Source organism: Apus apus, chromosome 15 (genome assembly GCF_020740795.1).
Source record: "Apus apus isolate bApuApu2 chromosome 15, bApuApu2.pri.cur, whole genome shotgun sequence".
Classification (NCBI taxonomy): domain Eukaryota; kingdom Metazoa; phylum Chordata; class Aves; order Apodiformes; family Apodidae; genus Apus; species Apus apus.
Window position 1 is genome coordinate 14,545,529 of NC_067296.1, and position 23,412 is coordinate 14,568,940.

Sequence of the window (23,412 nt, forward strand, 5' to 3'; positions counted from 1 at the left end):
TCCTGCTCAGCATTGAAGGTTCAGACAACCTGTTTGGAGGCGATTACAGAGCAGAGACAGCCCGTACACACGCAGCCACCGCAGAGCACTCGGGAAGGAAAGTTAGAGCTTAAAAAAGCTCAGCAAGAGAAGGTGCCGCGGTGGAGCAGATGGTGCAGCGTGAGCTTCCCGGGAAGAGCTGCGATTGCTCCCCATTAGGAAGCATATGGGCAGGCTCAGCTGCCTCCCCTCCTGCCCACGGCCCTTCCACTTGGCATTGCCGGGACCTGCTCCAACACAGGGGGTTTGGAGAAACTACCCTGAGAGGGGGGTGGGGGGGGGCTGGGGAGCCCCTGCCCCACAGGCTGGCAGCAAGCCTGGGGGAGAAGAGATCCATCCTGGTTTGGGGAGGCACAATGCCATCATTAGGAGCTTCCTCCTGCCCCAAAGAGCCACGGTGAGCAGGAGGCTGCTCCATGCTTGGCAGGACAGGCAGTGCTGCCAGGCTCCCTGTGGGCAGCCAGGCTGCCCTCACAGCATCTTTCATGCTCCAGCTCAAAAACCACTGCTCCCCCAGGGGTGATTTTGGAGCTGGGTCTCCCCAGCAGCAGCCAGCACAGGGGAGTGGGGGAGTGTTTTGGGAGAGCTTTTCAAGAATAGGTCGATTTTGCACAGCTTTGAGGCACAGGGAGGAACTTGCGTCATGCTGCCAGCAACCTTTTGGGAAGGACACGTGCTCTGGCCAATCTGGGCTGAGCTCACTCACCCCCGAGGTCCAGGTGCTGGGGAAAGCTGGGCCAGACAGGGCTCCAGTTCCCTTCCCAGGAAAGAAGGCACCAGTCAGAGCTGCTGCTGCTCCCAGCATAGACCAGGGGCCCAATATGTTTTGTATTTCCCCATTTTCATCTGAGCAGCTCTGTGGGGACAGAGTAGCTTCCTCTCCAGGAGGAGGTGGGGAACTGTCCCTGCACAGGGATCACTGGCACTTGGGGCACCAGCACCCCATCTCTAGGATGTGTCCAAAGAGACCTTCTTGTCTGAGCCCAGCGGCATCCAAGGGGGCAGAGGCAATTACAGCCTCACCAGGGTAATCCCAGCTGAAAGCCTGGCAGCACAGGTTTTGCCCAGACTGCTCTTTTATCCCCTAATTAACAGCCTGTCTGATCCCCTCCCAGCACCACGGGGACAGCAGTGGCTGTTCTGCAGGAAGGGGATTCACAGGTGACTTGGGAGGTGTTTCAGTTCCTGCCCTGTGGTGCCAAACCTGGGCTTGTGAATGAGCCACATTTCATTAACCAAGGAGGTGACTGTGGTTCTTTCCCTGCCCTGAACTCTTCCTCTCGGGATCCCAACTCCAGACAAGCACAGTATGGTGGGAAGGTCACCTACGGCCACATCACATCAGGACACAGTAGCTGTCCCAGAGGGCTCTTGGGCTGAGTTCAGTCTCAAAACCCAAACCAGCTGGGAAAGCTTAGAGACAAAGATAGAAAAAACATCAACACTTTGGACACCAGCCTAGAAAACACCCCAAACCCAGCATCCAGCAGTGCTGTTTTGGGGCCATGGGTGCAGAACCATACCCAAGCACCAGCGAAGGCCCAGCACCCATGGGAGCCCTCTACAATCAACTCAATTAACACATCACACAGCCCCACAGAGGCTCTACTTTGCAGGGACTCGCTGCCCCAGGGAAGCCCAGAGCTGCCAGGTCCTATCCCCCTATCCTGGCCCAGCCCCAAACACAACGCAGCCCCAGCAGTCTCAGAACTGCTGCTTCCATAGCTCACCACAAGAAGACAAGGTGTGAGACCACATCAGAGCACCCAGCCCTTCTCCAGTGCTCACAAACCAGCCCAGCCTCCCTGCACCCAAGAGCAACACATGCACAGGGCTGTGCACACTCAACCCCTCCATCCTCCAGCTTCAAAGCCAATTTCAAGACTTCACCGGCCTACAAGCCCGGTGGACACAACCTACAGCCCCCCTGCCTCTCCCCACCAACCCTCAGGCTTAGGGGTGAGCCCCCTCACAGGGCTTTTAGCTGGGAGAAAAACACACAAATGCCTTCTAAAGTAGGTAGCACCAATTACACTGGTGATATTTAGGGCTTCCAGCACAACAAATGGAGCTTCAGCTTCATTAGGTACCATGCCAATTTAATCCAAGACATCCAGTACAGAAGGAGCTTAAATTAGTTTAGCTGATGTTAACTTGTAACAAGCAATATGTTAACAGGCAGAAGGAAAGCAGTGACCTGCAGCCCATTTGCCAGGAGCAGCACAAAGGGCTGGCTGAGATGGACCATGATCCGGGGAAAGGGCAAAGGCAGTAGGACCCCCCCCCCCCAGCCCTGTGAACAGGGGTGTGCATCGTACCTGTCTGCTCACTGTCTGTTCCTGCTGCAGCACCCACTGCCAAGAGCACCTTGCAGCTGGGGGAACCCAGCCCACCCCCTTATATAAGAGAGGTCCTGAGTGGGGGAGAGTGTTAATGAGCTGCAGGTGCTTCATGAAGGCTTCGATTGGCAGAGGTGGGCTGGGAGCTGTGCATGGGCTTTGGCCCTTACCTTTGGGGGGGCTCCCAGGAAGTGTGTGTAACTGCTTTGGTCAAGTTTTATTGTGTGATTTACGGCTGAGCTGAGACATCTCAGGTCCTTGACTGAGCTCTCAGGTGCAGATGGTGCTGGGGGGCAGTGGGGAGCAGGCACTCCAGGAGATGGGAATTTTCCAAGGGGGTCACCTTCACATGCCAGGCGGACCTGCCACCTGTCCCTGCAACCTCCTCAGGAGGCTGGGCTCCTAATCACATCCCCTTAATGTTAGTAGCACTTGAGTGGCACTGGCAACATCAGCTGGCCCCTTCCAAGTTCATAAAACGAGTTTCAGGGAGAAGGAGGCAGGGATGCCAGCACTGCCTGCCCCAAGCTGGGCTCTGTTGGGATGGGACGATGCTCCCAGTTCCCCCCAAAGCATTCACTCAGCATTGCCCTGGGCTTCTGCAGGGCCCGGCCGGTCTGGGAGCACCCACCACCATCCCCTGAGTGAGAACAGAAGTGCAGGGGCTGCAGGGGGACCGTGCAGAGCTCCCGGGCTGCTCCTGCTCGGCACCAGCTGCTGCGAACGGGGGAACTCGGCCAGGCGTCCTTAATGCAGCCCTGCACGCTTCCGACTGGGGGAATTCCTCCTGGCTGTGTCAGAGCAGGAAAGGTGGTTGATATCCTGTGCCTGGCCTGGAAGCGATGGGCAAAGGGCGAGGGGTTCGGCTGAAACTGCTGACGGGCTGGGAAAAACCCTCGGCGCAGGGGGATGGACCAGGCAGGGGCAGGGCGACCTTTGTTCGCAGGCAGGATCCTGCTCCCGCCTCTGGAGGAGGGTTTTTCCGCTGGCCGGGGGGACAAGGAGTGATAAAAGCTCACGTGATCCCACCCTGCAGCCTCCTGGGTCCGTGCCCAGCACAGGGACAGGGACCAGGGATCCAGGCAGCTCCCACCTGGGGCGTGGAAGGGATGCTCAGTCCCCGGAGCAGCGGTGCTGGGGGGGGGTAAGTGGCAGGCAGGGGTAGCCGGGATGCTCCAATCACGGAGGGAACACTTTGGACCCAGGTGTTAATCATTGATGGGCTGTTGGGAGCTGTTGGAGCCAAAGCCACTGTCCCCACTCCAGAGCAGGATGCTCCACACCAGTCTGACCCACAGGGATGTGGTGGCGGTGCCAGCAGCCAGACCCCCACAGCACACAGGTGTAACCCCCCCATCCCACGGCCAAGTTTATGTACTGGGGGCTAACGGGAGGCCTTTTCCTGCTGACACCAGACAAAGCTACTTTGAGCTAGCAAGCCCCTGCAGTGGTGGCTCTCCCCAGCAGGACAGGTTCCTGCCAGACCTGCTGGTGGTTCCCCGTGTCAGATGTAGCCTGTCCTCCATCTGTTCCCACTCTTAACTGGGGGGCTGCCAGTGCCATGCCCATGCTGAGGGGTGGCTGGGGACTATATGGGACAGCCTGGTGGCTGAGGGCTCTTGGAATGCTGCAGGAAGGTGGAGGGGTGCAGGCTGTGGGGATGCACATGGGGACAGTGGGTCCTGCAGCCCCATGGGGTGATGCTCGAGAAGACCTTGGTCTCCCCTTGGCTGTGCTGTGGCAGGGTGAGGAGCCTGGCTGAGAGAGGAGCAATATCATCTTGCTTTTCATCTTTTTTTTTTTTTTTTTTTTCTTTCTCTCTGCATCCTCTCAAAGTTCTTTGTTGATTGCAAATTGTTATCATGAAAGCGCATCCAACGCTGCAACAGCAGATAACGCGCCGCACGCTCCCAGGCACGGCTGCTGGAACTCGCTGCGGGCTGGGCTGCCTGCTAAAGTCCTGTGGCAGCTGCAGATGAAAATGAAAATGCTAACATGTGGAGATTGATCACATTAAGCTATCATTGATTGATTGATCATATTAAGCTATAAGGGAGGTGCCCCAGTGAAGGGCTGAGCTGGGCAGTGGGGGCTGCAGGAGAGCTGGTACAACCCCTGTCACCCTTTAATGAGTGTTGTTAACGAGGGGGCCGAGAGCTAAAGGCCTGGCTGGCAGCGAGGGCTGTACCGAGGTGGTTTGTGACAGGCTGTATCTGATGCACCGCGGAGGAAGCAGCGATTGCGCAGCCGAGGCTGGGATGCAGGGGGGATGCACCCCCAGAACGGCCCGACCCAGCCCTGCAGGAGGTGCTGCTGTCCTGACCAGCCCCGCCAGTGCTGTCCCCAGCCCTGACATCAGGCTGTCCCCATGGTGGCTGTTTCCACACTGTCCCCACGTGCCAGGGCTTGGGGCTGTTTGCTTTTCGCCCTCTTGACACCAGGCACATCTATGGGGCTGCCCCAGCACTCCCAGCTCTGTGGGACTGGAGCTGTGCTGGTCCTGCTGCTGGGAGCTGGAGGAAGATGTTTCTGCAAAGGGTTTGTATTGAGATGGGGATTTTTGTTTGGTTGTTTTGGTTGGTTGTTTGGTTTCTTTTGAAGCTGAAGTGCAACAAAAAGCAGGAGGATTAATTCTGGCTGGGAAAGATCCACCATGCTCCTGGTGACTGCATTTGTCCCAAGGGTCTGGCTTGGCCCTGATAAGGAGCTGCAAATCAGAGCTGTGAATGCAGCTGTCCTGCCCTGGAGCTCAGCCTGCTAGAGCCATGGAGTGGGATCAGGGATTGAGAGGGACTGTGGGATGTCTGAGGGGCTTAGGAAACATTGCCTGGGATTATCTGCTCACAGTGGTGGCCAGAGAGGTCTGAGCTGAGACACTCGTCAGCACCAGTTCAGGGGACATCATGCACGTGGGAAATGTCTTCTGCGTGTGCACAAATTTGTTTTTGTGTGCACATACACGTGTGTGTGCATGTGCAGGAGCAACTGGGACAAGGTGTAGGTGCGAATGGAGCTGCTGGCCCGGTGGCACAGCAGGGTCTGAGCTGAGCACGGCCCCAGGCAGCTGCCAGCCCCGTGCCGGGTCTCGGGAGCCGGGAGGGAACCCGGTGACCCAGCGGCAAAGCATTTGCTCTGGGACACGCAGGAGGGATCCTCCAGCCTTTTACCCGCAGCTCCTGACCGCCAGCATTAACGATATCCACCCAATTAGCCGCTGCGAGCTCTGCCCAGCCCGAAGGATTAAGCAAACGAAATCAACATCCCAAGGCGTAAGCAGTTAACGCAGCTAATTAGTCACGGTGTGAATCCCAACCCGAGCAGCAGCCGGGCCCGGGCAGCGCGCGGGGCGGGGGCTCCTGCCCGCCCGGCCGGGGCCTCGCTCCGCTCCCGGAGACCGGAGCTGTTTACGGAGAATTTGCTGGGCTTGGGGATACGTTATTTTTACACGTTGCCATAGTTACTGATATCATGATCAAATTAAGCCTAAACCTCGCAGAAGAAATGGGTCTGTCAGGGCCGTTATTTCAGCCAGCGCCTTGTGGGTCCCACCTCGCGTCGGCAGCGACGGGCGGGGAGATGGAGCTCCCTGCGGGGCGTCCCGCACGGGCCGAGGCACAGCGCTGGGTGCCGGAGCAGGGGGCTGCCCTGGGTGCCGGAGCAGGGGGCTGCCCTGGCCGCACCAGCGCTGGGAGCCGCCGGCGCCGGCACAGCCCCTGGTGCTGGCAGCACCGCCGGGCACACGTCCAGGGCGAACAAAAGCTCGCAGAGAGGGCGCTTTCAGCCCGCTCCTCGCTCCCTCCCGCAGCGCCTGTTTTCCTGCTGCTCCTGCCTCTCTAAATATTTTTTCCTTTCCCTGCATTTCTCCTCAGAGGGACACTTGTGCCCGGCGCAGGGGCCAGTGCCAGGGCTGCCGCCAAGCATGACCGAGCTTTAAGGTCGCTCCGTGCTGGAAGGAGCAGGGACCCCCAGAGTGTCCTGCCCTCGCTGGTGGCCGGGGATGCCCTGTGCCACCCGTGGGAAGGGGAGGTGCCCAGAGGGCTTCCCCATCCCGAGCAGTAGCTCTTTTCCCCAGACCAAACCAGCCGGAGCATCCTTGGGAACACGCGCAGCTCACCTGGGGCATGACACATGTGCGGGTGTTGGAGGACCAGGACCACCCTAACCTGCCACCATCAGCTGATCCAACATGAGGAGCCCTGGGCATGCCCAGGCTAAGCAGGACACCCCTCCTGCCCACCCTGAGACCCCCTCTTGGGCACCAGCAGGACGAAGTGTGGCAGCTGGATCTACCCTCCCTGTGCCAGCTCTGGAGCATGATTGTCCCTGAGCAATGTCCCATCTAACACCAAAAGCACAAAGTGAGTCTTTCTTAAGCACTGGATGTTCCTGTTCATCCCACAGTCCTGGAAATCCCTCTGTAACCACTGCCAGAGTCCTGGCCTCCAGGACACCCTGAAGCGAAGGATCACACGGCCCAGCACAGTATTGGGTGTGAGGGATTTCCTTTCATCACCAGTTTTGACACATTTGACACTTTCACTGTCACTGCCTCCCCCCTCTACCTCTATAGAGATGGGGAATGGCTGGAGAGCAGCTCCCAATCTGTCCCACAGCCCACTCAGCTCCAGGAATTTAATGAAAATCAGACCAGGGTGGGCGAAGAGGTTCTCAGTAGCAATAGCTGCAGTAGCACAACCTCCTATTAGACACCAGAGAATCCACAGAGACAACCAGAATCTTTCCCACTCCTCCACCTCTCCTCAGCTTAAAGCCCTCGGTCCCATTTCACCTCCTTGCAGCCATGGGGCAGTGCCCAGGAGCCAATCTCTCCCCTGAACACTTGGGTGTCCCGCAGGGTGTCCCGGGGGGTGCCTGTCCTGGGATGTGGCTTTCACTGGGGCTGGAGAAATCTCTGCTGTGCTGGTGAGAGTCCTCAGCACATCAGGAGCCCAGGGGCAGGATGAGGCTGCATCACCAAACCAGTTCCTATGACAACCCCAAATCCTCAGACTTGTTTATCCCCTTTAATAAAAATCCACAATAACCATGAAAACAGGGAATAAGATTCAATAAGTAAGACAGGGAATAAATCAGGAGCAACGTAAAGCATCTCACCGTTTTACTTCAGCTCCTTCCTTGCTTTCCAAGGAAAAGCCTGAGAAAGGGGGAGCTGAGAAGAGGAGGGAGGGCAGGTTTGGAATCAAAGCATCCCAGGGCTGTTGCCTCTCCCTGTAGGAGCACAGCCCAGGGCAGTCAGGCACAGGTGAAGCCCATGTGGCATTTACTGGGGACAAAGTGTCTCTGAGACCTTCTTGCCCTTTCCAGTCCCCTCCATCTCCTTGTGCTGCTCCCTGTGTCCCAGCACAGCATCTCCATGGCATCACCTGGTATTCATGGCATCGTGGGGTGCCCATGGCATCAGGGGGTCCAGAAGGTATCAGGGGTTCTCCAGTGGCAGCACCAGGTGCCTGTGGCATCATGGGGGCCCTGCAGAGTCCCTGTGCCATCAGATACTCATCCCTGGGGATGTCATCGCAGTCTCACAGTGGCAAGGACAGGAAGGGAACAGGAATGGGGACAGAGCAGAAGTGCAAGAGGATCTTGGACAAAGACAGCCACTAATCAGGGCCTTGGCTGGTGATGCTGCCCTGTCAGCCACTGGAGGAAACAAGCTGGAGCCATGCTGGCTCCCAGGAGTCACAATGGTCCCTGGGCACCACCCCTGCAAGAGGCTCTGCCATCTCTGGGGGGTGTGCAGCTCTGCAGGATCATCCCAGGGCAGAGCATGAGGAGTTTATCCCCATCTCTCCCCTTTTCTTCTTGCTCAGCCCTGGCTCCCATACAAGCTCAGCTTTGTCTCACTCTCCCACAAGTGCTGCCAGCCCCCTCTTGTTCCTCAGGACACCAGGGAGATGCCCACATCTCCCCCAGTTCAGCCAGGCCCATGTGCCAGCTGAGACCATGCTCTTCCTTGGCATTAATTCAACCATTGCTCACCACCCCCATCCTCTGTCAGGCACACTCTCCAGACCAACTGCTGGAGTTTTCCATTGAGAGCTTGTGCCTCTCCTTGGTTCTCAGCTCAGCCTGTCCCACACTGGCTGCCCAGCCTGGCACAGCATGGCATGGCACAGCTTTGCCATCCCACAAGGTCCCAGCACCAGGCTCACACCACAAGGAGGAGAAGCCCAGCCAAACTTTTCTGGTAGACTTGGTAGTGCTGGGTTAAACACTTGGACTTAAAGGTCTTTTCCAACCAAAACGATTCCATGACTCCGTGATTCTAAAGCCCCCCACCCTCCACCAGGAGCTTCTGGCCTCTTTGCCAGGACACACCACCATGACCTCACCCACCCCACTGCACCCCTCATCCCGGGGTGTCTGGGCACGGGGTCCAGCACTGGGACACAACCCAAACCCCAGTTGGGACACGGAGCTTCTCCCCACCTCCCATCCAGCCCCCACTTCCTTTGCTCATCTCTGGCTGTGGGCAGGACCCTGCTGGGTCCCAGCCCATGCCCACCCCAGCCGTTGCAGCTCCCAGCCCAGCACAAGCACCTGCCTTTCCTGCTCCGGCACCCAGCAGGGCAGGACACCGGCAGCACCAGGAAACCACCACGGACCGGCAGTAAATCCCCGAGCTCAGCAGAGCCCAGCGCTGCCCCCGAAATGAGGCATTGCCCCCCCCCCGCCCCAACAAGGTGCTCCCTGGCACGCTCCTACCTTGTGTCCGTGCTCGGGCGCTTCTTTGTGCTTTCACTGCCGGCACACCCTGGGACTGGTGGCTTAAAGGATTTTCCTATAATAACCACCAAATCCCTGCCCCGGGCAGTAAGCTGCAGACCTGGGCCCTTTCCTAGGTGCCGAGCACTCCGCGCTGCTCTGCTCTCACGCTTTGCATATGCTCTTATCGAACTGGATTTCCCCCCTGCTCCTGACTCAGCTCCGTGCTTAAAAAACCCTAAATCCCCGTGAATTTCATTTCCCCTTGTCTGCGAGGTCTATCCCCGGTTTCGGTCTCACCCACATACTTTACATACTCCAGCTCACAATCCTGACATGAGCTTTCCACGAGCTTCAGCGCCCTCCCTGCGCAGAGGCTGCGCAACCCTGTGTCCTGCTTGGAGCAGCCCAGGGTGGCTGTGGCTCCTCCCGGGACCCAGCGCTGCGGGTTGGGGGGGGGTGTCTTTGCCCCAGCACCCCCACGCCAGGGCCCCTCACTGCTGCTGGGGCTGGTGCGGAGGACTGGGGGTGGTGGTGATAGAGCCCAGCCCTGGCAAACAGCCCCCGAGATGGCCCTGAGAAAGGAACGACCCAAACCTGCTCCCCCCCCCAAAGTCAGGGGATGCTCACGCAGCCATGCAAATGAGCGTCAGTAGCAGATTCTCTCCCCCCATCATCAGTTTCTCCCCGCGGGGATCTCTGACAGCAGCCGAAGGCTCCCCTGGGGGCACACACGCTGCTGTTTCCCCCCACCTTATTTCACTTCTCTTTTTTGATTTCACAGTAAAGAGTTGATAAAGTTGGAACCCAGTGACTGCAGCAGCTTTCAAGGTTACAGACGGGAGCGACGGCTGAAACTGCGGGTTCCTCTCCCTAAAAAGCATGTTTTGCCCTCAGCCCTGCACGTGCTGGGCTGTTTGCACGTGGTGGCACACGGGGGGTGGGGAGCACCTGCCACGGGGGGTGCGTGTGTGCTTGTCACACCGGGGTGCAGGCAATGCTGCAGGGGAGCCTGGTGGGCTCCTGCCACCACCACCATCTCCATCCTCGGTCACCGGCCCTCGGGGGAGGGCACTGAGCACATGGGCATGGAGCAGGAGAAGTGTACAGAGCAGATGTGCATGGAAAAGATGTGCATGGAAAAATGTACATGGAAAAATGTGCATGGAGCAGGGGATGTGCATGGAGCAGAAGTGCATGGGGCGTGAGACGCGTATGGAGCAGATGTGCATGGAGCACCAGATACGTGTGGAGCAGATGTGCATGGAGTAGAAGATGTGCACAGAGCAGATGTGCACAGAAGGGCAAGCTGGGACAGGGTGATCTAGGACAGGCCTGCAGGGACCACATGTCTCGCAGGACCCACAGGACCAGCACTATTGCTCTGGCTCTGAACACAGCAGGGCTGGACAGCTGTTTGCTGGCTTTAATGAGAATGGCCTTGAGAACACAGATCACGGACCTGCTGAGCCAGGAAAGAGCAGGTGGTGGCTTGTGCTGATGGAGACAGGTGTGCTTGGAGTCCTCCTGGAGCCATCGGCACCCCATGGCTTCCATAAGGCAGAGGTGCTCAGCCCCATGGCCTGATCCTGTGCTCGAGATGGTTACTGGGTCCCAGAAGAGCTGCTGCTGAGCCCCAGCAGAGGGTCTGGCCCTGAGCCTCACCTGGCACCGCTGCCACACAGGAACGGATTAGGGGAGCTGGGCCAGCTCCGAGCACGGCGTGCTGAGCTTGCACCGGGCTGTGCCACACAAACAGATCCACTTCTTCTTTATTGTGCCCTGAAGAAATGTCCCTGCTTCCTCCCCTGAAACGGGCTCTTCAGCCTGGCGGGCTGCGGTGCCACGTGTCACTTGGCAGCCACCCGGACACTGGTGTACTCGGGGCAGGCTCTGACGGGTCTCTTGCTGCGCTGCGGGGCCTTGGGCAGGGGCTGCAGCTCAGCGTAGTGGATCTCCTGGGCCTCCTTGCTGCTTTGCTGCAGGAGAGCACACAAACGGTGGATGCTGCTGCTCACCCAGTGCCCTCCCAGGCCCTGGAACCTTGGGATATCAGTGCCAGGTGCTCTTCCCTGTATTCATGTCTCTCTCTTACCTGGCTGGGCAGTTGTGAGGTCTCTGCATCCAGGACTTTGCTGCCGGGGGAGGAAGGGTGGCCATTAGAGCTAGAGGAAGCCAGGTCCCCTCCCCACCCAGCACTGCTTTCCTCAATTTCCCTCCCGAATTTTAGCTGGGATCTGAAGCACACGGCCACACATGATGCCCACTCTGGAGGCAAAAGAGAGTGATGAGGTGCTGTCTGTGTATCTAGACCAGACTCAGACACTGTGGGGAGGGTCTGCAGGAACTCCCCAGTGCTGGGTGCTCCCCCCCATGTGCTCCTTTGAAAAGGAGAGTGAAGCCGCACAGCACAGTGATGACTCTGTGGGCAAAGGAGATTTTCTGGGGAAAATTACTGCTCCAGAAGGAAAAGAAACCAGGATAAGGTAGTTGGAGAAGGCAGTTTCCTCATCTCTGGGTGTAGAAGGATGAGGTGGTGGGTACAAACCTAGGGGTGCTGGGGGTCCCTGCACAGCACCGCAGAGGGATGGGTAAGAAGCTGCCCGTGGCTGCTGACCTGTCCAGGCTCTGGTTCTCTGCCTGACCTTGGTGCTTCCTCCTGTACATGTAAAAGGCGATGAAGAGGCTGAGGAGGAGGAGGAGGCAGAGCACCACAACTACAGCCACCGTGCTGGGAACCAGGGCTACGTCTGCGGAGATAGAAGGCAGAGCAGGGTGAGGGCGGTGGGCGTGGGGCAGGGGACCCCACTGCGGGCAGGGTGGGGGCCGTGGGATGGGGTCCTGTGGAGCAGCATCCCACTGGGCTGTGCTCACCATGCAGGGACACCTCGGTGCCCTTTCCCTGTTGGAACACCTCATCCCCACGGCCCAGCACTTTGCGGAACTTGATGCAGTAATAGGTGCCGGCGTCCTCAAGGTGAACGTTCCCAATGTGGATGCTGAAATCCGTGTTGGACCAAGGCTCTATCCTTGTCACACGGGGTGGGGGGGGGCTATTCTGGTCATAAATAGTCTCATTCTCGCTGCCCCAGCCCTTCAGCCACTTCGTGGGACCAGCGGGACCCACTCCAGACGTGGTGCAGGTCAGGGTGAGCGTGCCACCCACTACCACCGACACCTTGTCCTGGGGTTGCCACAGCTGGAAGGCGGGACTCGTCTGGGCACCCACACCTGGACACAGTGACAGGAGGGTTTGGGGCTGAGCCACAGAGCCAGGTGAGGGCTCACTCCACCCCTCCTGAGCTGCACAGGCCTCAGCTCGCTCAGAGTTTGCAGCAGCTCAGCTGAGAAATATCCCTGGAAATGGCAGAGACAAACCACAGGCACTGGGAGCCGCGGAACCGAGGTTAAAATTGAACAAGGGACAAACTTGTGTCCCATGTCATGTCATTATCTGGAGGCACTGTTGGTGTTTGGGAGTCCAGAGAGGTACAGAGCCAGCCAAGGGGAATTCCTGGCAGGAAAAACTCCTGATTGCTGTTAAAACATTAACATCCCAGCTCTGCTCAACAGGAGCCAGGGTTACTGGAAGTCTGCCAGGAATGGGGGTCCACAGCCCGGGGCTGTGCCCTGCCAGCCAGGAGAGGCTCAGAGCAGGGACGTGCAACCCCGGGGCCAGCACAGCCCCCAGACCCCCCCCCGCCCAAAGCCCCCTACTACCTTCAGCACCGGATCAGCAGGGGTTGGACCCCTCGGGGCCGGGCCTTGCACCCCTAGGGCTCGGCACACATCGGGGCTCGGGGCTCTGCATCCCGGGGCTCGGGGCTTTGCACGCCCGGGACTCGGTGCTCACTCCCCGGGGCTTGGCGCTGCGCATCCCTCCCGCCTTGCTCCCGGCTGCCCCGCGCACCCCCAAAAAAGGTAGTCGTTGGAGGAAAGCCTCCCCCCCCCGCCACGTCCGATGTTTAACTTTGCCCTCCAGCTCGCGATACCGATCTGCTGCGGCGGCCGGGCCTCTCCCCGCCGCCCCCCCGGGCAGCAACCGGGCAGGGGAGCGGGGGAGCTGGCGGGGGTACTAGCGGGGGGCTGCCCCCCCTCCGCCCCGCTCCGGACTCACCCGAGAGCCGCAGCGAGACGAAGCTGAGCTGCCCGAGCAGGAGCTGAGCCGCCGCAGCTGCTCGCCAAGCCATCGGGACTACACAAATTTTGGGCTCCGGGAGAAGGAAAAGGAGAAGCTGAACAGGAAATGGAGGCGAGCGGGCGCGGGCTGTTAACGCTTTTGGTGCCTGGCCCGTTAACGCTTTTCGTGCCTGGCCAGGGGAGCTCCGCCGGGCTTCACTCTCGAGGGCATCGGCCGAGGGCCAAGAGCCTCCGGGTCCGCCCCGACGGCGAGAGGCTGCGCTGGGCACGGGCAGGGGAGCGGCGCTGCCCCCCGCCTCGGCTGCGGGGGCTCGGGGGCAGCTCCCTGCCCAGGGCAGGGGTGGAGTCACCGCCCCTGGAAGGATTTCAAAGCCATGTAGATGTGGTGCCGAGGGACATGAGTTAGTGGTGGCCTTGGCAGTGCTGGGTTAATGGTTGGACTGGATGATCTTAAAGGTCTTTTCCAAACAAAACGAATAAATTATTTTACAATTCTCTGCCCCATGGGCCCCTCAAAGATGCCAGACTGTGCTCTGATCCTGCTGGCAAGGGCTGGGTGTCCACCTGACACCCTGGGGTGCCTTGGCCTGGCCGTGCCTGGAGGAGCAAACTGGATTGGGACCCATTCTCTAGCCACCCAGTGCCGGTGGCTCTGGCACACATCTGTGGGAGGAGCAGGACTGACATTGCTGACAAGGATCAGCCTTGTCACTTAATATGGTGAGAAGGGTGCAGGAAGCAGATGGGATTTGTGCAAAGGGGCCGTGGAGGAACTGGGCTGAACTGGTGAACCTCTTCCTTCCCCTTGGCCAAGAGAGAGCCCAGCACCTGCTGAGCTGAGCTGAGCTGAGCCACACCAAGGCATTGGGAAGCAAGACATGGGAATTATCATGGCTCTGGTGACACAGGCACTGCCTCTTGCCAGTCTGATGCTGCTTCTGCTCTGGAGATCCCTGGGTGAGTGGGGGCCACTCACAGCCCCAGCGCCTTTGCCTCCCCCATGGCATGCTGCCCCATGGGCTGGCAGGGCCAGCCCTCCCTGTGCTGTGGAGCCCGGCTCTCACTGCCCTCCTTCCAGCTTGCTTTTAGCTCCAGCCAAAGAGTTTGGTTTACTCTACCACATGTTGGTGGCCCTGGGTCCTCCTCATCCTGCAGTGTCCAGCAGTGTCAGCTGCACTGGCTGGAGGGGAGGGATGGGGATGTTTCTCTGTCCCCTGTGCTGGGCTTGGGGTCTGGTGATGCCCTGTGCTGTGCCCTGGTTCCGGGACCCCTCATCAGCCCCTAATCCCCCTGTCACTGTGTCCAGCTGTGGGTGCCCAGAGGAGTCCCACCTTCCAGCTGCAACAACCCCAGGACAAGGTGTCGGCAAAAGCAGGGGAGACCATCACCCTGACCTGCACCACGGCGGGAACGGGTCCCGCTGGTCTCATGAAGTGGCTGAAGGGCTGGGGCGACAAGAACGAGACCATTTATGACCAGAATAGCCCCCCCCCACCCCACCTGACAAGGGCAGAACCTGAGTCCAACACGGATTTCAGCATCCACATCAGGGATGTTCACCCCAAGGATGCAGGCACCTATTACTGCGTCAAGTTCCGCAAAACACGCACTATGGATGAGGTGTTCCGGCGGGGAAACGGCACCGAGGTGTCCATACTTGGTGAGTGGGGCTCCCAGAGCCGCTGCCAGTGGGAACCAGCCCAGCCGGGTGCAGCCCCTGGCCCGTCCCAGCCTGGGGGGCTCAGGTGCTGGCCCCAGGTGAGGGTCGCATGGGTCATCCCCAAGCACATCCCTATCCCCAAAGGAGACCCCGCTCCCTGCAGCCCCAGGGCCGGGCAGGGGTGGCAGAGCCTGGTCTGACAGCCCCACACTTCTCCCCACAGCCGAACCCACCCGCCCGGTCGTGTCCGGGCCCAGGCACAGAGCGGGGCCGGGGCAATCGGTGTCTGTCACCTGCATGGCTGGAGGGTTCTTCCCCAAAGACATTGGCGTGAAATGGCTCAAGGACAAGGCCCCGATCTCTGCTCAGCAGCCCCAGGTCACCCCTGGGCAGACAACATCCTCCTACAACGTGTCCAGCACGGTGACAGTGACGCTGCAGAAGGACGACGTCCGCTCGCAGCTGGTCTGTGAGGTGCAGCACCGCACGCTGGAGGCCCCGCTGAGGGAGACGTACCAGCTCAGCAAAGCCCTGCGAGGTGAGGGCTGGGGGGGCAGCCGTGGGGTGCCCAGCTCCCGTGGGGCTGGGGGTGTGGGGCAGGGCCCCTGCAGGCAGCAGGGGACACCAGGCTCCAGGCACTGCCTCTCTTCCCAGTTTCTCCTGGAATCCAAGTGGTCACTGACCCACGGAGCCCCGTGGAGTTGAACAAGACCGTGAACTTCTCGTGCCACGTGAGGGGGTTTTACCCACGGGAGGTGGCCGTCACCTGGCTGGAGAATGGGACGGAGATGAAGGTGGAGAACACCCCGCAAGTGACAGAGACACGCCAGGGGCTGTTTGAGCTGCAGAGCCTGGTGAAGGTGCAAGCCATGGAGGAGAAGAACGGGTCGGTGTTCACCTGCCGAGTGGTGCACGATGGCCAGGAGCCCGTCAGCAGGATGGCCACCCTGCAGATCACTGCCCCAGCCCAGGGAGAACTAAACGGCCTGTCCCAGGGGGAAAACGGTGGGTGAGAGCTGCTGGGTCCCCGCGGCCTTGCGGGCTGCCTGTCTTTGGGACCCGGCTGCTCACATCCTCTTTTGCCACCGCAGGTGTGAACCTCCTGTCCAGCCCCGGCCTGTGGCTTGGCCTCCTGCTGGAGAAGGTGCTCCTCGGTGCCCTTCTAATCTTCCTCTTCAAGCGCGCGAGGGCGTGAGGAGGGAAATGCCGGGAGCGCTGCCCCGCCCGGCTCCGTGTCCGTCCCCAGTTCCTTGGGTCGTGGCTGCCAGTTTTGTCGCGTGGACATAGAAATAAAGGGGCCGGGATGCAGAGAGAGCGCTGGGCTGCTCCGCCCCGTCTGTTCCGGCTGCCCGGCCCTGCCTGCAGCCCCAACACCCACCGGCACCCGGGCATGGGCGGGAGGGAGCATCCTGGGGCCGGCCCTGCGCACCTGGGGCTGGCTCCGCACACCCGAGGCTCCGCACACCCGGGGCTCCGCACACCCGAGGCTCCGCACACCCGGGGCTCCGCACACGCGGGGCTCCGCACACCCGAGGCTCCGCACACCCGGGGCTCCGCACACCCGAGGCTCCGCACACCCGGGGCTCCGCACACGCGGGGCCCGCCCCCCGCCGCGGGGCTCGGCGCGTTCCTCCCCCGCGCCGCCAGGCGTCGCTGTGCACAGGCCAGGCCGGGGGTGCCGCTCCGCGTTGTTTCCGGCCGGCAGCGTGTGGCGCTGCACCCCGGGCGGGGCGCGGTGCCGCGGGCGCCCGGCGGGGTTTGGGCGCTGCACCGCGGCAAGATGGCGGACAGGGAGGAGGCGCTGAGGGAGTTCGTGGCCGTGACGGGCGTCGAGGAGGAGCGGGCGCGATTCTTCCTGGAGTCGGCCGGCTGGGACCTCCAGGTAGCCCCGGCGCCCCGCGCTCCTCCGCCCTTCTCGCCGCCGGGGGGTGGCGGGGGGGCCCGGCGGCCGCCGCGGTGCCGGGGCTGGAGCAGCGCGGGGCCGGCAGCTCGGGCCGCTGCAGCTCCGGCCTCGCCCGGCGGCCGCTCCCGAGTCCTCGGGCCGTTCGCCGGGCTGCGCGGGGCGGCGGCGCCGGGGCTGGCGGGGCCGGAGCCCGTCCCGACTGTCTCGTCGGGCTGATTTCTAGCACGGGGCGAGGAGCGGGCGGGTCCGCACCGGGCCGGGGTAGGCAGGTTTGCCTTGAACGCTCGCGAGGGCGCGGGTGCTGCTGCTGTCAGCAGCAGTCCCAGCACCCCCGGCATGATCGGCCAGCCCGCGGCCCTCTCCCGCCCCCCCCGCGGCCTGCCCGTGTCTCGTTACCTCGGAGGCTCCTTCGGGGTGTGGCAAAAGCAGCTGTTTCAGAAGAGTCATTTTAACACAACCCCTGCGGAAATCTCGCAGGACAAGGGCCTCCGGTGGGGGGGGTTGTTCTGGGGAGGTCGTTCTGGGTTCAGTGTCCTGGCCGGTGTCCTGCCAGCACGGTGGGAGCTGGCAAAGCCTCCCCTTTGCCAGGGCCTCCAAAGGGGGAAATTCTGTGGAATTTTTTTTCGTGTCGATGTGCTCTAGAAGTCCAACGTGACAGACGCTTCAGTGTTGTTTGGGTGTGGTTTTCCATTGTGTGGGAATGTTTGGTCTCATCCTGATGGGCTTTCCTTTCCAGATTGCACTTGCCAGCTTCTACGAGGACGGGGGTGACGAGGACATCCTGACTCTGCCCCAGCCAACACCCAGCTCTGTCTCCAGAGGCACTGCAGCCAGGTGAGGAGGGAGCTGCAGCTCAGGCCTGTCTGGTCACCAGCAGCTTGTAAACCTGTCAGTGAGAACTGTTGATGTGGGAACACAAGCTCCAGCTGAAGCACTGATGTGTGTTAATTTTCAGGAGAAATAGCTCTGCCTCGCCTCGTGTGGCTCCCTAGAAATGGTGAAAACCTCAGTGTTTACACATCACAAGCACAGATGTTGCCCAACTAATCCAGAGATCAGTTAGGACAACTTGCCTCATTGCTCAGGAGAAACTCGATTTGTCCCTTGAGGTTGGAAGGACCATCAGCTGGTGACACGTTTCTTTGAGTGGGTTGTTTGTCCACTAGAAAGTATTTTCTAACTTTGTGTGATATCTGATCAAGTGGAGCATTTTACAAAAATAAGTTAATTTCACCTTACCCAGGCCCTGTGCAGTAGGGAAATACTGTTCAGTTTTAAAGAGAAGGAGTTTCTGACTGTTTTGAAGGGAAAATGCTCCCAGTTCAGGCTGTGCTGAAAAAAGTCCATGTTGCAGAAGATCCGTTTTGGTTTGGGTCACAGCTGCAGCCTCAGCAAGAAACCAGAGGGGGAGGACATGAGGGCTGCACTGTCCTGGAGGAGAAACCTGGGCTTGTGCAGGTTGGGAAGTGGCAGCTTTTTGAAAGAGGCAACAAAAGCCAGCCCAGGAGCAGGGAGATGGTGGAGGACTCAGTAGTGGCTGCAGCTGCTGCCCGAGCCCCTCCAGGGCTCCTGCTCCCTGTTCTGCAGGTGCTGCTGACCTCTCAGCTCAGAGAGGAATGAATCAGGGCCTTGGAGCCCAACAGGGCCAGCCCAGCTGTGCTCAGGGGCTGTTCCTGGTGTGGCTGGGAGGTATCAGGAGGATGACCTGCTGCCCTCTTGCCTCCTCCAGTGACCACAGAGTAACATCCTTCAGAGACCTCGTTCATGCACAGGAGGAGGATGATGAAGAGGAGGAGGGACAGCGGTAAGTTCCAGACCTACAACCTGTGTGTGTATCCCTGCCCTTTTGGGGTGGCTTCCACGTGGGCACAGGGCGTTTTAAAAAGCAGATTGAAGTGGATGTGGGCTTGCTCTGTGTGTGTCACAAGCCAGCTGGAAGCCAATAAACCCAGTCTTCCAGAAGTGCTTAACTGCACTTCCCTGTCCCTGCATCCACTGCTCCCAGGTCAGATCTGCCCTGTGTGTGTGAGCTTTGGTGGGGCATGAATGTGTGGCCTCCCTCAGAACCCCAGTTAGACCCATCTTCCATCTGACAGGTCAGTGAACTTGCTGGTCTTGTTGAGGTTGGTAACACAGCTGGTAGGACCATCTGAAACAGCCTGGTCAGGCTGGACTGCTTCTCTCTGCTCTGAGAGAGTTGTTAATCACTTCATTGCTATTGATCAGTGGGCAGTTTTACAGTAACTGACATAAAACCAAAATCTCTGCAGTTCAGGAGCTTCTCAGTGGCTGCAGCAGGAGACTCACTGGTAGTCGCTAATATCTGTAGATCCAGGCTGTACAAAAATTAACTGAATCCTGAGATGAAACCACTGGGTCCTGTCACCCACGTCTCCTGGAGAGGCAGCAGCCCAGTCTGACCCGGGTCCCATGTCCCCTCCCCAGTCTGACCCAGGCTTTGTCGTGTGCTCTCCTTAGTCTGACCCAGGTGCCCTGTGCTCTCTGCCAGGTTCTATGCTGGTGGCTCGGAGAGGAGTGGGCAGCAGATTGTTGGTCCTCCAAGGAAGAAGAGTCCCAACGAGCTGGTGGAGGATCTGTTCAAAGGAGCCAAGGAGCACGGCGCGGTGGCCGTGGACCGGACGGCCAAGAGCGGAGGCGAGACGAGCAAGCCTAAAGTGAGGAGTGAGGAATTCTTCTTCCTTCTGTTCTCCCACCCTGATAGCTCTTTGATGCTGTGATGTCCTGGAATGACCAGGCCAGTTGAGTCTGGACTCACCTCTTGGTGCAGCTCCAGTCCATGTGTCACAGTGGCAGGAAAAGCTGCTTTTTTCTGCTTTCTTTATTAACTTGTTCAAGCTGGTTGCTGTCCTGCAGGACAGTAGTGTTGCTGCTGCCACAGAGTCCCCCCTTGCTTGTCCATAACGGTGCTGGGGAGAGGGAAGAAACTGTCCTGGGTTTGTGTCCCTCTCCAAGCTCTTGGCCTCTTTTGCAGCCCTTCGCAGGGGGAGGGTATCGCCTCGGGGCTACTCCGGAGGAGGAGTCTGCTTATGTGGCTGGAGAGAGGAGACAGAACTCAGCCCAGGATGTGAGTATCTGTTCTGTGCCCCCGGTGGCACCCCAGGGATTTCTCTGCTGTAGCTACACAGCTGGTGAGCCCAGAGACTTGTAAAGCTGGATAGGAATTCAGGAGGATAAAAGAATGGCCAGTCCTGCTTCTCGTGGGGTTTCTGATCAGGAAATAGTAAATATTTGTGTCTTGGCTAAGCAGAAATTCTAATTAATAATCAGAGTGTTCCTTAGAAGTGCAGATTGTGAAAAATAGTGGGCAGAGAACGTTGGGTGGTGAACTCTTCTGTACCCACGGGGGAGATGTGGAGCTCACAGCATCAATCGAGATTCTCTTGTGTTTGGTTTGTGAGCAAACTCACATCTGGGCCGTGGGGGGAGCTGGGTTTAGGCTCCTGGCCTGGTACATGCTTGGCTCTTCAATTATATTTATCAGAAAGGGGTCTGTGATGACACCTTTTAGGAAGGCAGTGTTTTGGGTTTTTCCTTCAGCCCAGAGGAACCTGGCTGGAATATTTCCTGCACCTTGAAATCTTCTCTGCCAGTCAGGAACTTCTCACTGTGTGTCCTGTTACTGTTCTTACTGAGATGCTTCAGAGATTGTTGTCTGGGGCATCTGCAGGTGCATGTTGTGCTGAAGCTCTGGAAGAGTGGATTCAGTCTGGACAGTGGAGAACTGAGGAGCTACCAGGACCCATCCAATGCCCAGTTCCTTGAGGATATCCGCAGGGGGTATGTAGCAAGAGGGGAGAAAAGAAGAGCTGGTTTCTGAACCACAAGCATGTGTGGAATCCAGGATGCTGAATCAATGGCACATTTCACCTGAGCTTTTTCTGAGCTAAATGCTTAGTGTGTAAACTATGGGAGGGCAGAGTCCAACATTTACTTCAGATACATGGGAAGTGGCTTTGGTTTGTGTGGGGCCTTGAGAGTTTGAACTGAACAAACATTTATATTTGGGCCAAGAATTTGAGATGCATCATGTCAGTGCAGGGAAAAGCAGCCTTTAATGTGGGCCAGGCAGCAGGGAGGCCTGTGTCTGCCCTGTTAATTAGGCAAAGGCTTACTGTGATTCCTGATATTCCAGAGGTTTGGGGCTGGCACTTTTTCTGTGTCTTTTTCCTGACTTGCTTCTTCAGCTGCCTTAGGAGCCTGTCTTTGCAGGGAGGTCCCAGCAGAGCTGCGCAGGTTGGCGCGGGGCGGGCAGGTGAACCTGGATATGGAGGATCACCGGGACGAGGAGTATGTGAAACCTAAAAGTGTCTTCAAAGCTTTTACTGGAGAAGGACAGAAGCTGGGCAGGTGAGAAGACAGCAGTGCTGGTTTGCTGTGTGTGTGATGTGAGAGAGACACTTGGGAGTTCTGCTGGGTTGAACCTTTGGATTGATCTTTCTGAAGAAAAGGCACTGAAGGATGGGGGGTGTTCCTCAGGAGGTGGGTCCCTAGTTTGGAACCACTCTGGTATGTCCCAGAGAAGCAGTGTTTCCAAGCTACGTCGCCCCTGTTCCTGGGGGTGTGGTACTCCAAAGGGAGATGGTAGAGGTGAAGTTCTGGAGAAGTCCCTGCTGACTCCTAAATGCTCCCTGGAGCGTTCCTTGAGGAGAAGCCCCGGCAATGGGGCTCAGCAGGTGACACGCTCAATGCCTGCGCCCTGTGGCCAGGCCACTCCTTTGGTTTGTGACTGCTCCCCTCGTGTCTCCCTGCTCTCAGCACTGCCCCCCAGGTGATGGGCACCAGCTCTCCAGCCCAGCAGGCAGAGAACGAAGCCAAGGCCAGTTCTGCCATCGCTATCGATGAGTCGGAGCCTGTCACCAACATCCAGATCCGGCTGGCCGACGGGGGAAGGCTGGTCCAGAAGTTCAACCACAACCACAGGTACAGGGGCTGCAGGAAACACAGGTCACTGGCTGGGAGGCCTGACTGATGCTGCAGACTATGCACAGGCAGAGCAGGTGTTAAAGTCCTGGCTGGGCTGCTGAAGGGAGCTCTGGGGATCCTCCTGTATGGGTGAAGAGGAATGCAATTATTACGGAGTTTGAGGGCAGCCATTAACTTTCAGAAGGACAGGATTTGCTTTCCAAATAGTGATGGGTTATAGCCAGTGATGCTGCACCTGGGAGCTTTGGTGTTACCAGCAGAACAAATCTCTTCTGAGGGCTTTAGAAACTGTCAGATAATTAGAAACTTGGGTCAGGGATTCTGACACTCAGTTCAGACTTTTCTCCTGGGCTGGCTGGAGCACCAAGGAGATACGCTTAGAGCAGTTCAGCTCCCCTGGATGAGCAAAGCTGACTTATATGACCTGCTGCTTCATTAGACTTCCCTCCTGAAGTCCTTCTCACCTGCTTGATCTCAGCATGGCCATTAGTTTATGCTCCATAAGAGTATAAACATTTGCTCCATAAGAATATAAAACATTTTCTCCATAAGAAAATCAAACATGATGCTAAAAGTTAGGAAAACCTTTGATGATTGGGTGCAAGAAACAAATTCAGTTGCTTTTGTAGCTGCTCTGGCGATTTGGGATCATCTGGGTTATCTGTGTGTGGTGAGCTCAGTCACTCAGAGCCGTGTCAAGCAATTTGTTACTGTCATCTTGAGGGGTTCAGGACCTTCCATTCCAAGTAGCCACCTGCCAGCAGAGATGCTCCAGCTGGGCAGCGTGAAAGAACATCTGGCTGAAAGTGTTGAGCCTGTGAAGCAGCTTGTGCTGTTTCACTAAACAGGGGCCTAAGGGAGGAGTGGGTTACACCAGAACTGTCTGCCTGTGGCCTCTCTTATCTGAAAAGCAAGTGCAGCAACTGCAGGGGTGTGTGCTCTGGAAAGGGTCAGTTTGGGCTGTAGCCACAGGCTTTGACAGGCCGCTCAGTAACAGGCTCACCCTTGTGTGTTTGATCCCCTGGGACAGGATCCGCGACATCCGACTCTTCATAGTAGATGCCCGGCCAGTGATGGCTGCCACCAGCTTTGTCCTGATGACCACCTTCCCCAATAAAGAGCTGACTGATGAGAACCAGACCCTGAAAGAAGCCAACCTGCTCAATGCAGTCATCGTGCAGCGGTTGACATGAAGGACCCAGCTCTGGCCACATGCCGGGCAGCACAGGCTCACATCCACTCGTAGCTCTGGGGTCTTAGGTCTTGGTTGGACTTTTTTTTCTCCTTAGTTGCATTTCCCCTGGGTTTGTTGTTTTGTTTTTTTTTTTTTTGGGGGGGGGCTGGTTTTCTTTGTTTTTTTTTTTTGTGATGATCAGTGGACTTTAAAATAAATAAATGAAACAAATCAGTTTTGAAAGGAGCTGCAGCCCGTTGTGCCACCAGTTCTCCCACAGGAGTTCAGCTGCCACTGTGGGTTGTGTTACTGTGCTCTTCAGAGGAGAGGAGGGTCAGGGGAAGGGAGCTCCCAGGGAGCAGATTCCATCTGCGCCAACAGAGTGCTCCTCACAATCTTTATACTCTTCCTTCTCCTCCAGGGACCACTGCAAAGTACTCCCTTGATTTTCACACATTAAATATAAATATAGAAGAATGGGTGATGTGAT

At 58.3% G+C, this 23,412-nt stretch overlaps 2 protein-coding genes across 2 annotated transcripts; both read left to right on the forward strand.

Moving 5' to 3' along the window:
• Positions 1-13,805: 13,805 nt before the first annotated feature.
• Positions 13,806-16,215, forward strand: LOC127390783 (tyrosine-protein phosphatase non-receptor type substrate 1-like). Its single transcript, XM_051632746.1, has 5 exons — positions 13,806-14,198; positions 14,548-14,901; positions 15,125-15,439; positions 15,556-15,906; positions 15,993-16,215. Exons 1-5 carry the CDS (start codon positions 14,120-14,122, stop codon positions 16,094-16,096), a joined length of 1,203 nt encoding a protein of 400 aa, XP_051488706.1. The 5' UTR covers positions 13,806-14,119; the 3' UTR covers positions 16,097-16,215.
• Positions 16,216-16,659: 444 nt separating this feature from the next.
• NSFL1C (NSFL1 cofactor) lies at positions 16,660-23,153 on the forward strand. Its single transcript, XM_051632749.1, has 9 exons — positions 16,660-16,783; positions 17,541-17,638; positions 18,534-18,608; positions 19,314-19,479; positions 19,797-19,889; positions 20,493-20,602; positions 21,035-21,172; positions 21,581-21,745; positions 22,779-23,153. Exons 1-9 carry the CDS (start codon positions 16,682-16,684, stop codon positions 22,939-22,941), a joined length of 1,110 nt encoding a protein of 369 aa, XP_051488709.1. The 5' UTR covers positions 16,660-16,681; the 3' UTR covers positions 22,942-23,153.
• The last annotated feature ends 259 nt before the right edge of the window (positions 23,154-23,412 follow it).

Coding starts and splice junctions, on each gene's coding strand:
- LOC127390783 (XM_051632746.1), top strand. CDS start 14,120: ATGGGAATTATCATGGCTCTGGTGACACAGGCACTGCCTCTTGCCAGT. Junction 14,199..14,547: donor TCTGCTCTGGAGATCCCTGG/GTGAGTGGGGGC, acceptor CACTGTGTCCAG/CTGTGGGTGCCCAGAGGAGT. Junction 15,907..15,992: donor CCTGTCCCAGGGGGAAAACG/GTGGGTGAGAGC, acceptor TTGCCACCGCAG/GTGTGAACCTCCTGTCCAGC.
- NSFL1C (XM_051632749.1), top strand. CDS start 16,682: ATGGCGGACAGGGAGGAGGCGCTGAGGGAGTTCGTGGCCGTGACGGGC. Junction 19,480..19,796: donor GCGAGACGAGCAAGCCTAAA/GTGAGGAGTGAG, acceptor CCTCTTTTGCAG/CCCTTCGCAGGGGGAGGGTA. Junction 21,173..21,580: donor GAAGGACAGAAGCTGGGCAG/GTGAGAAGACAG, acceptor CCCTGCTCTCAG/CACTGCCCCCCAGGTGATGG.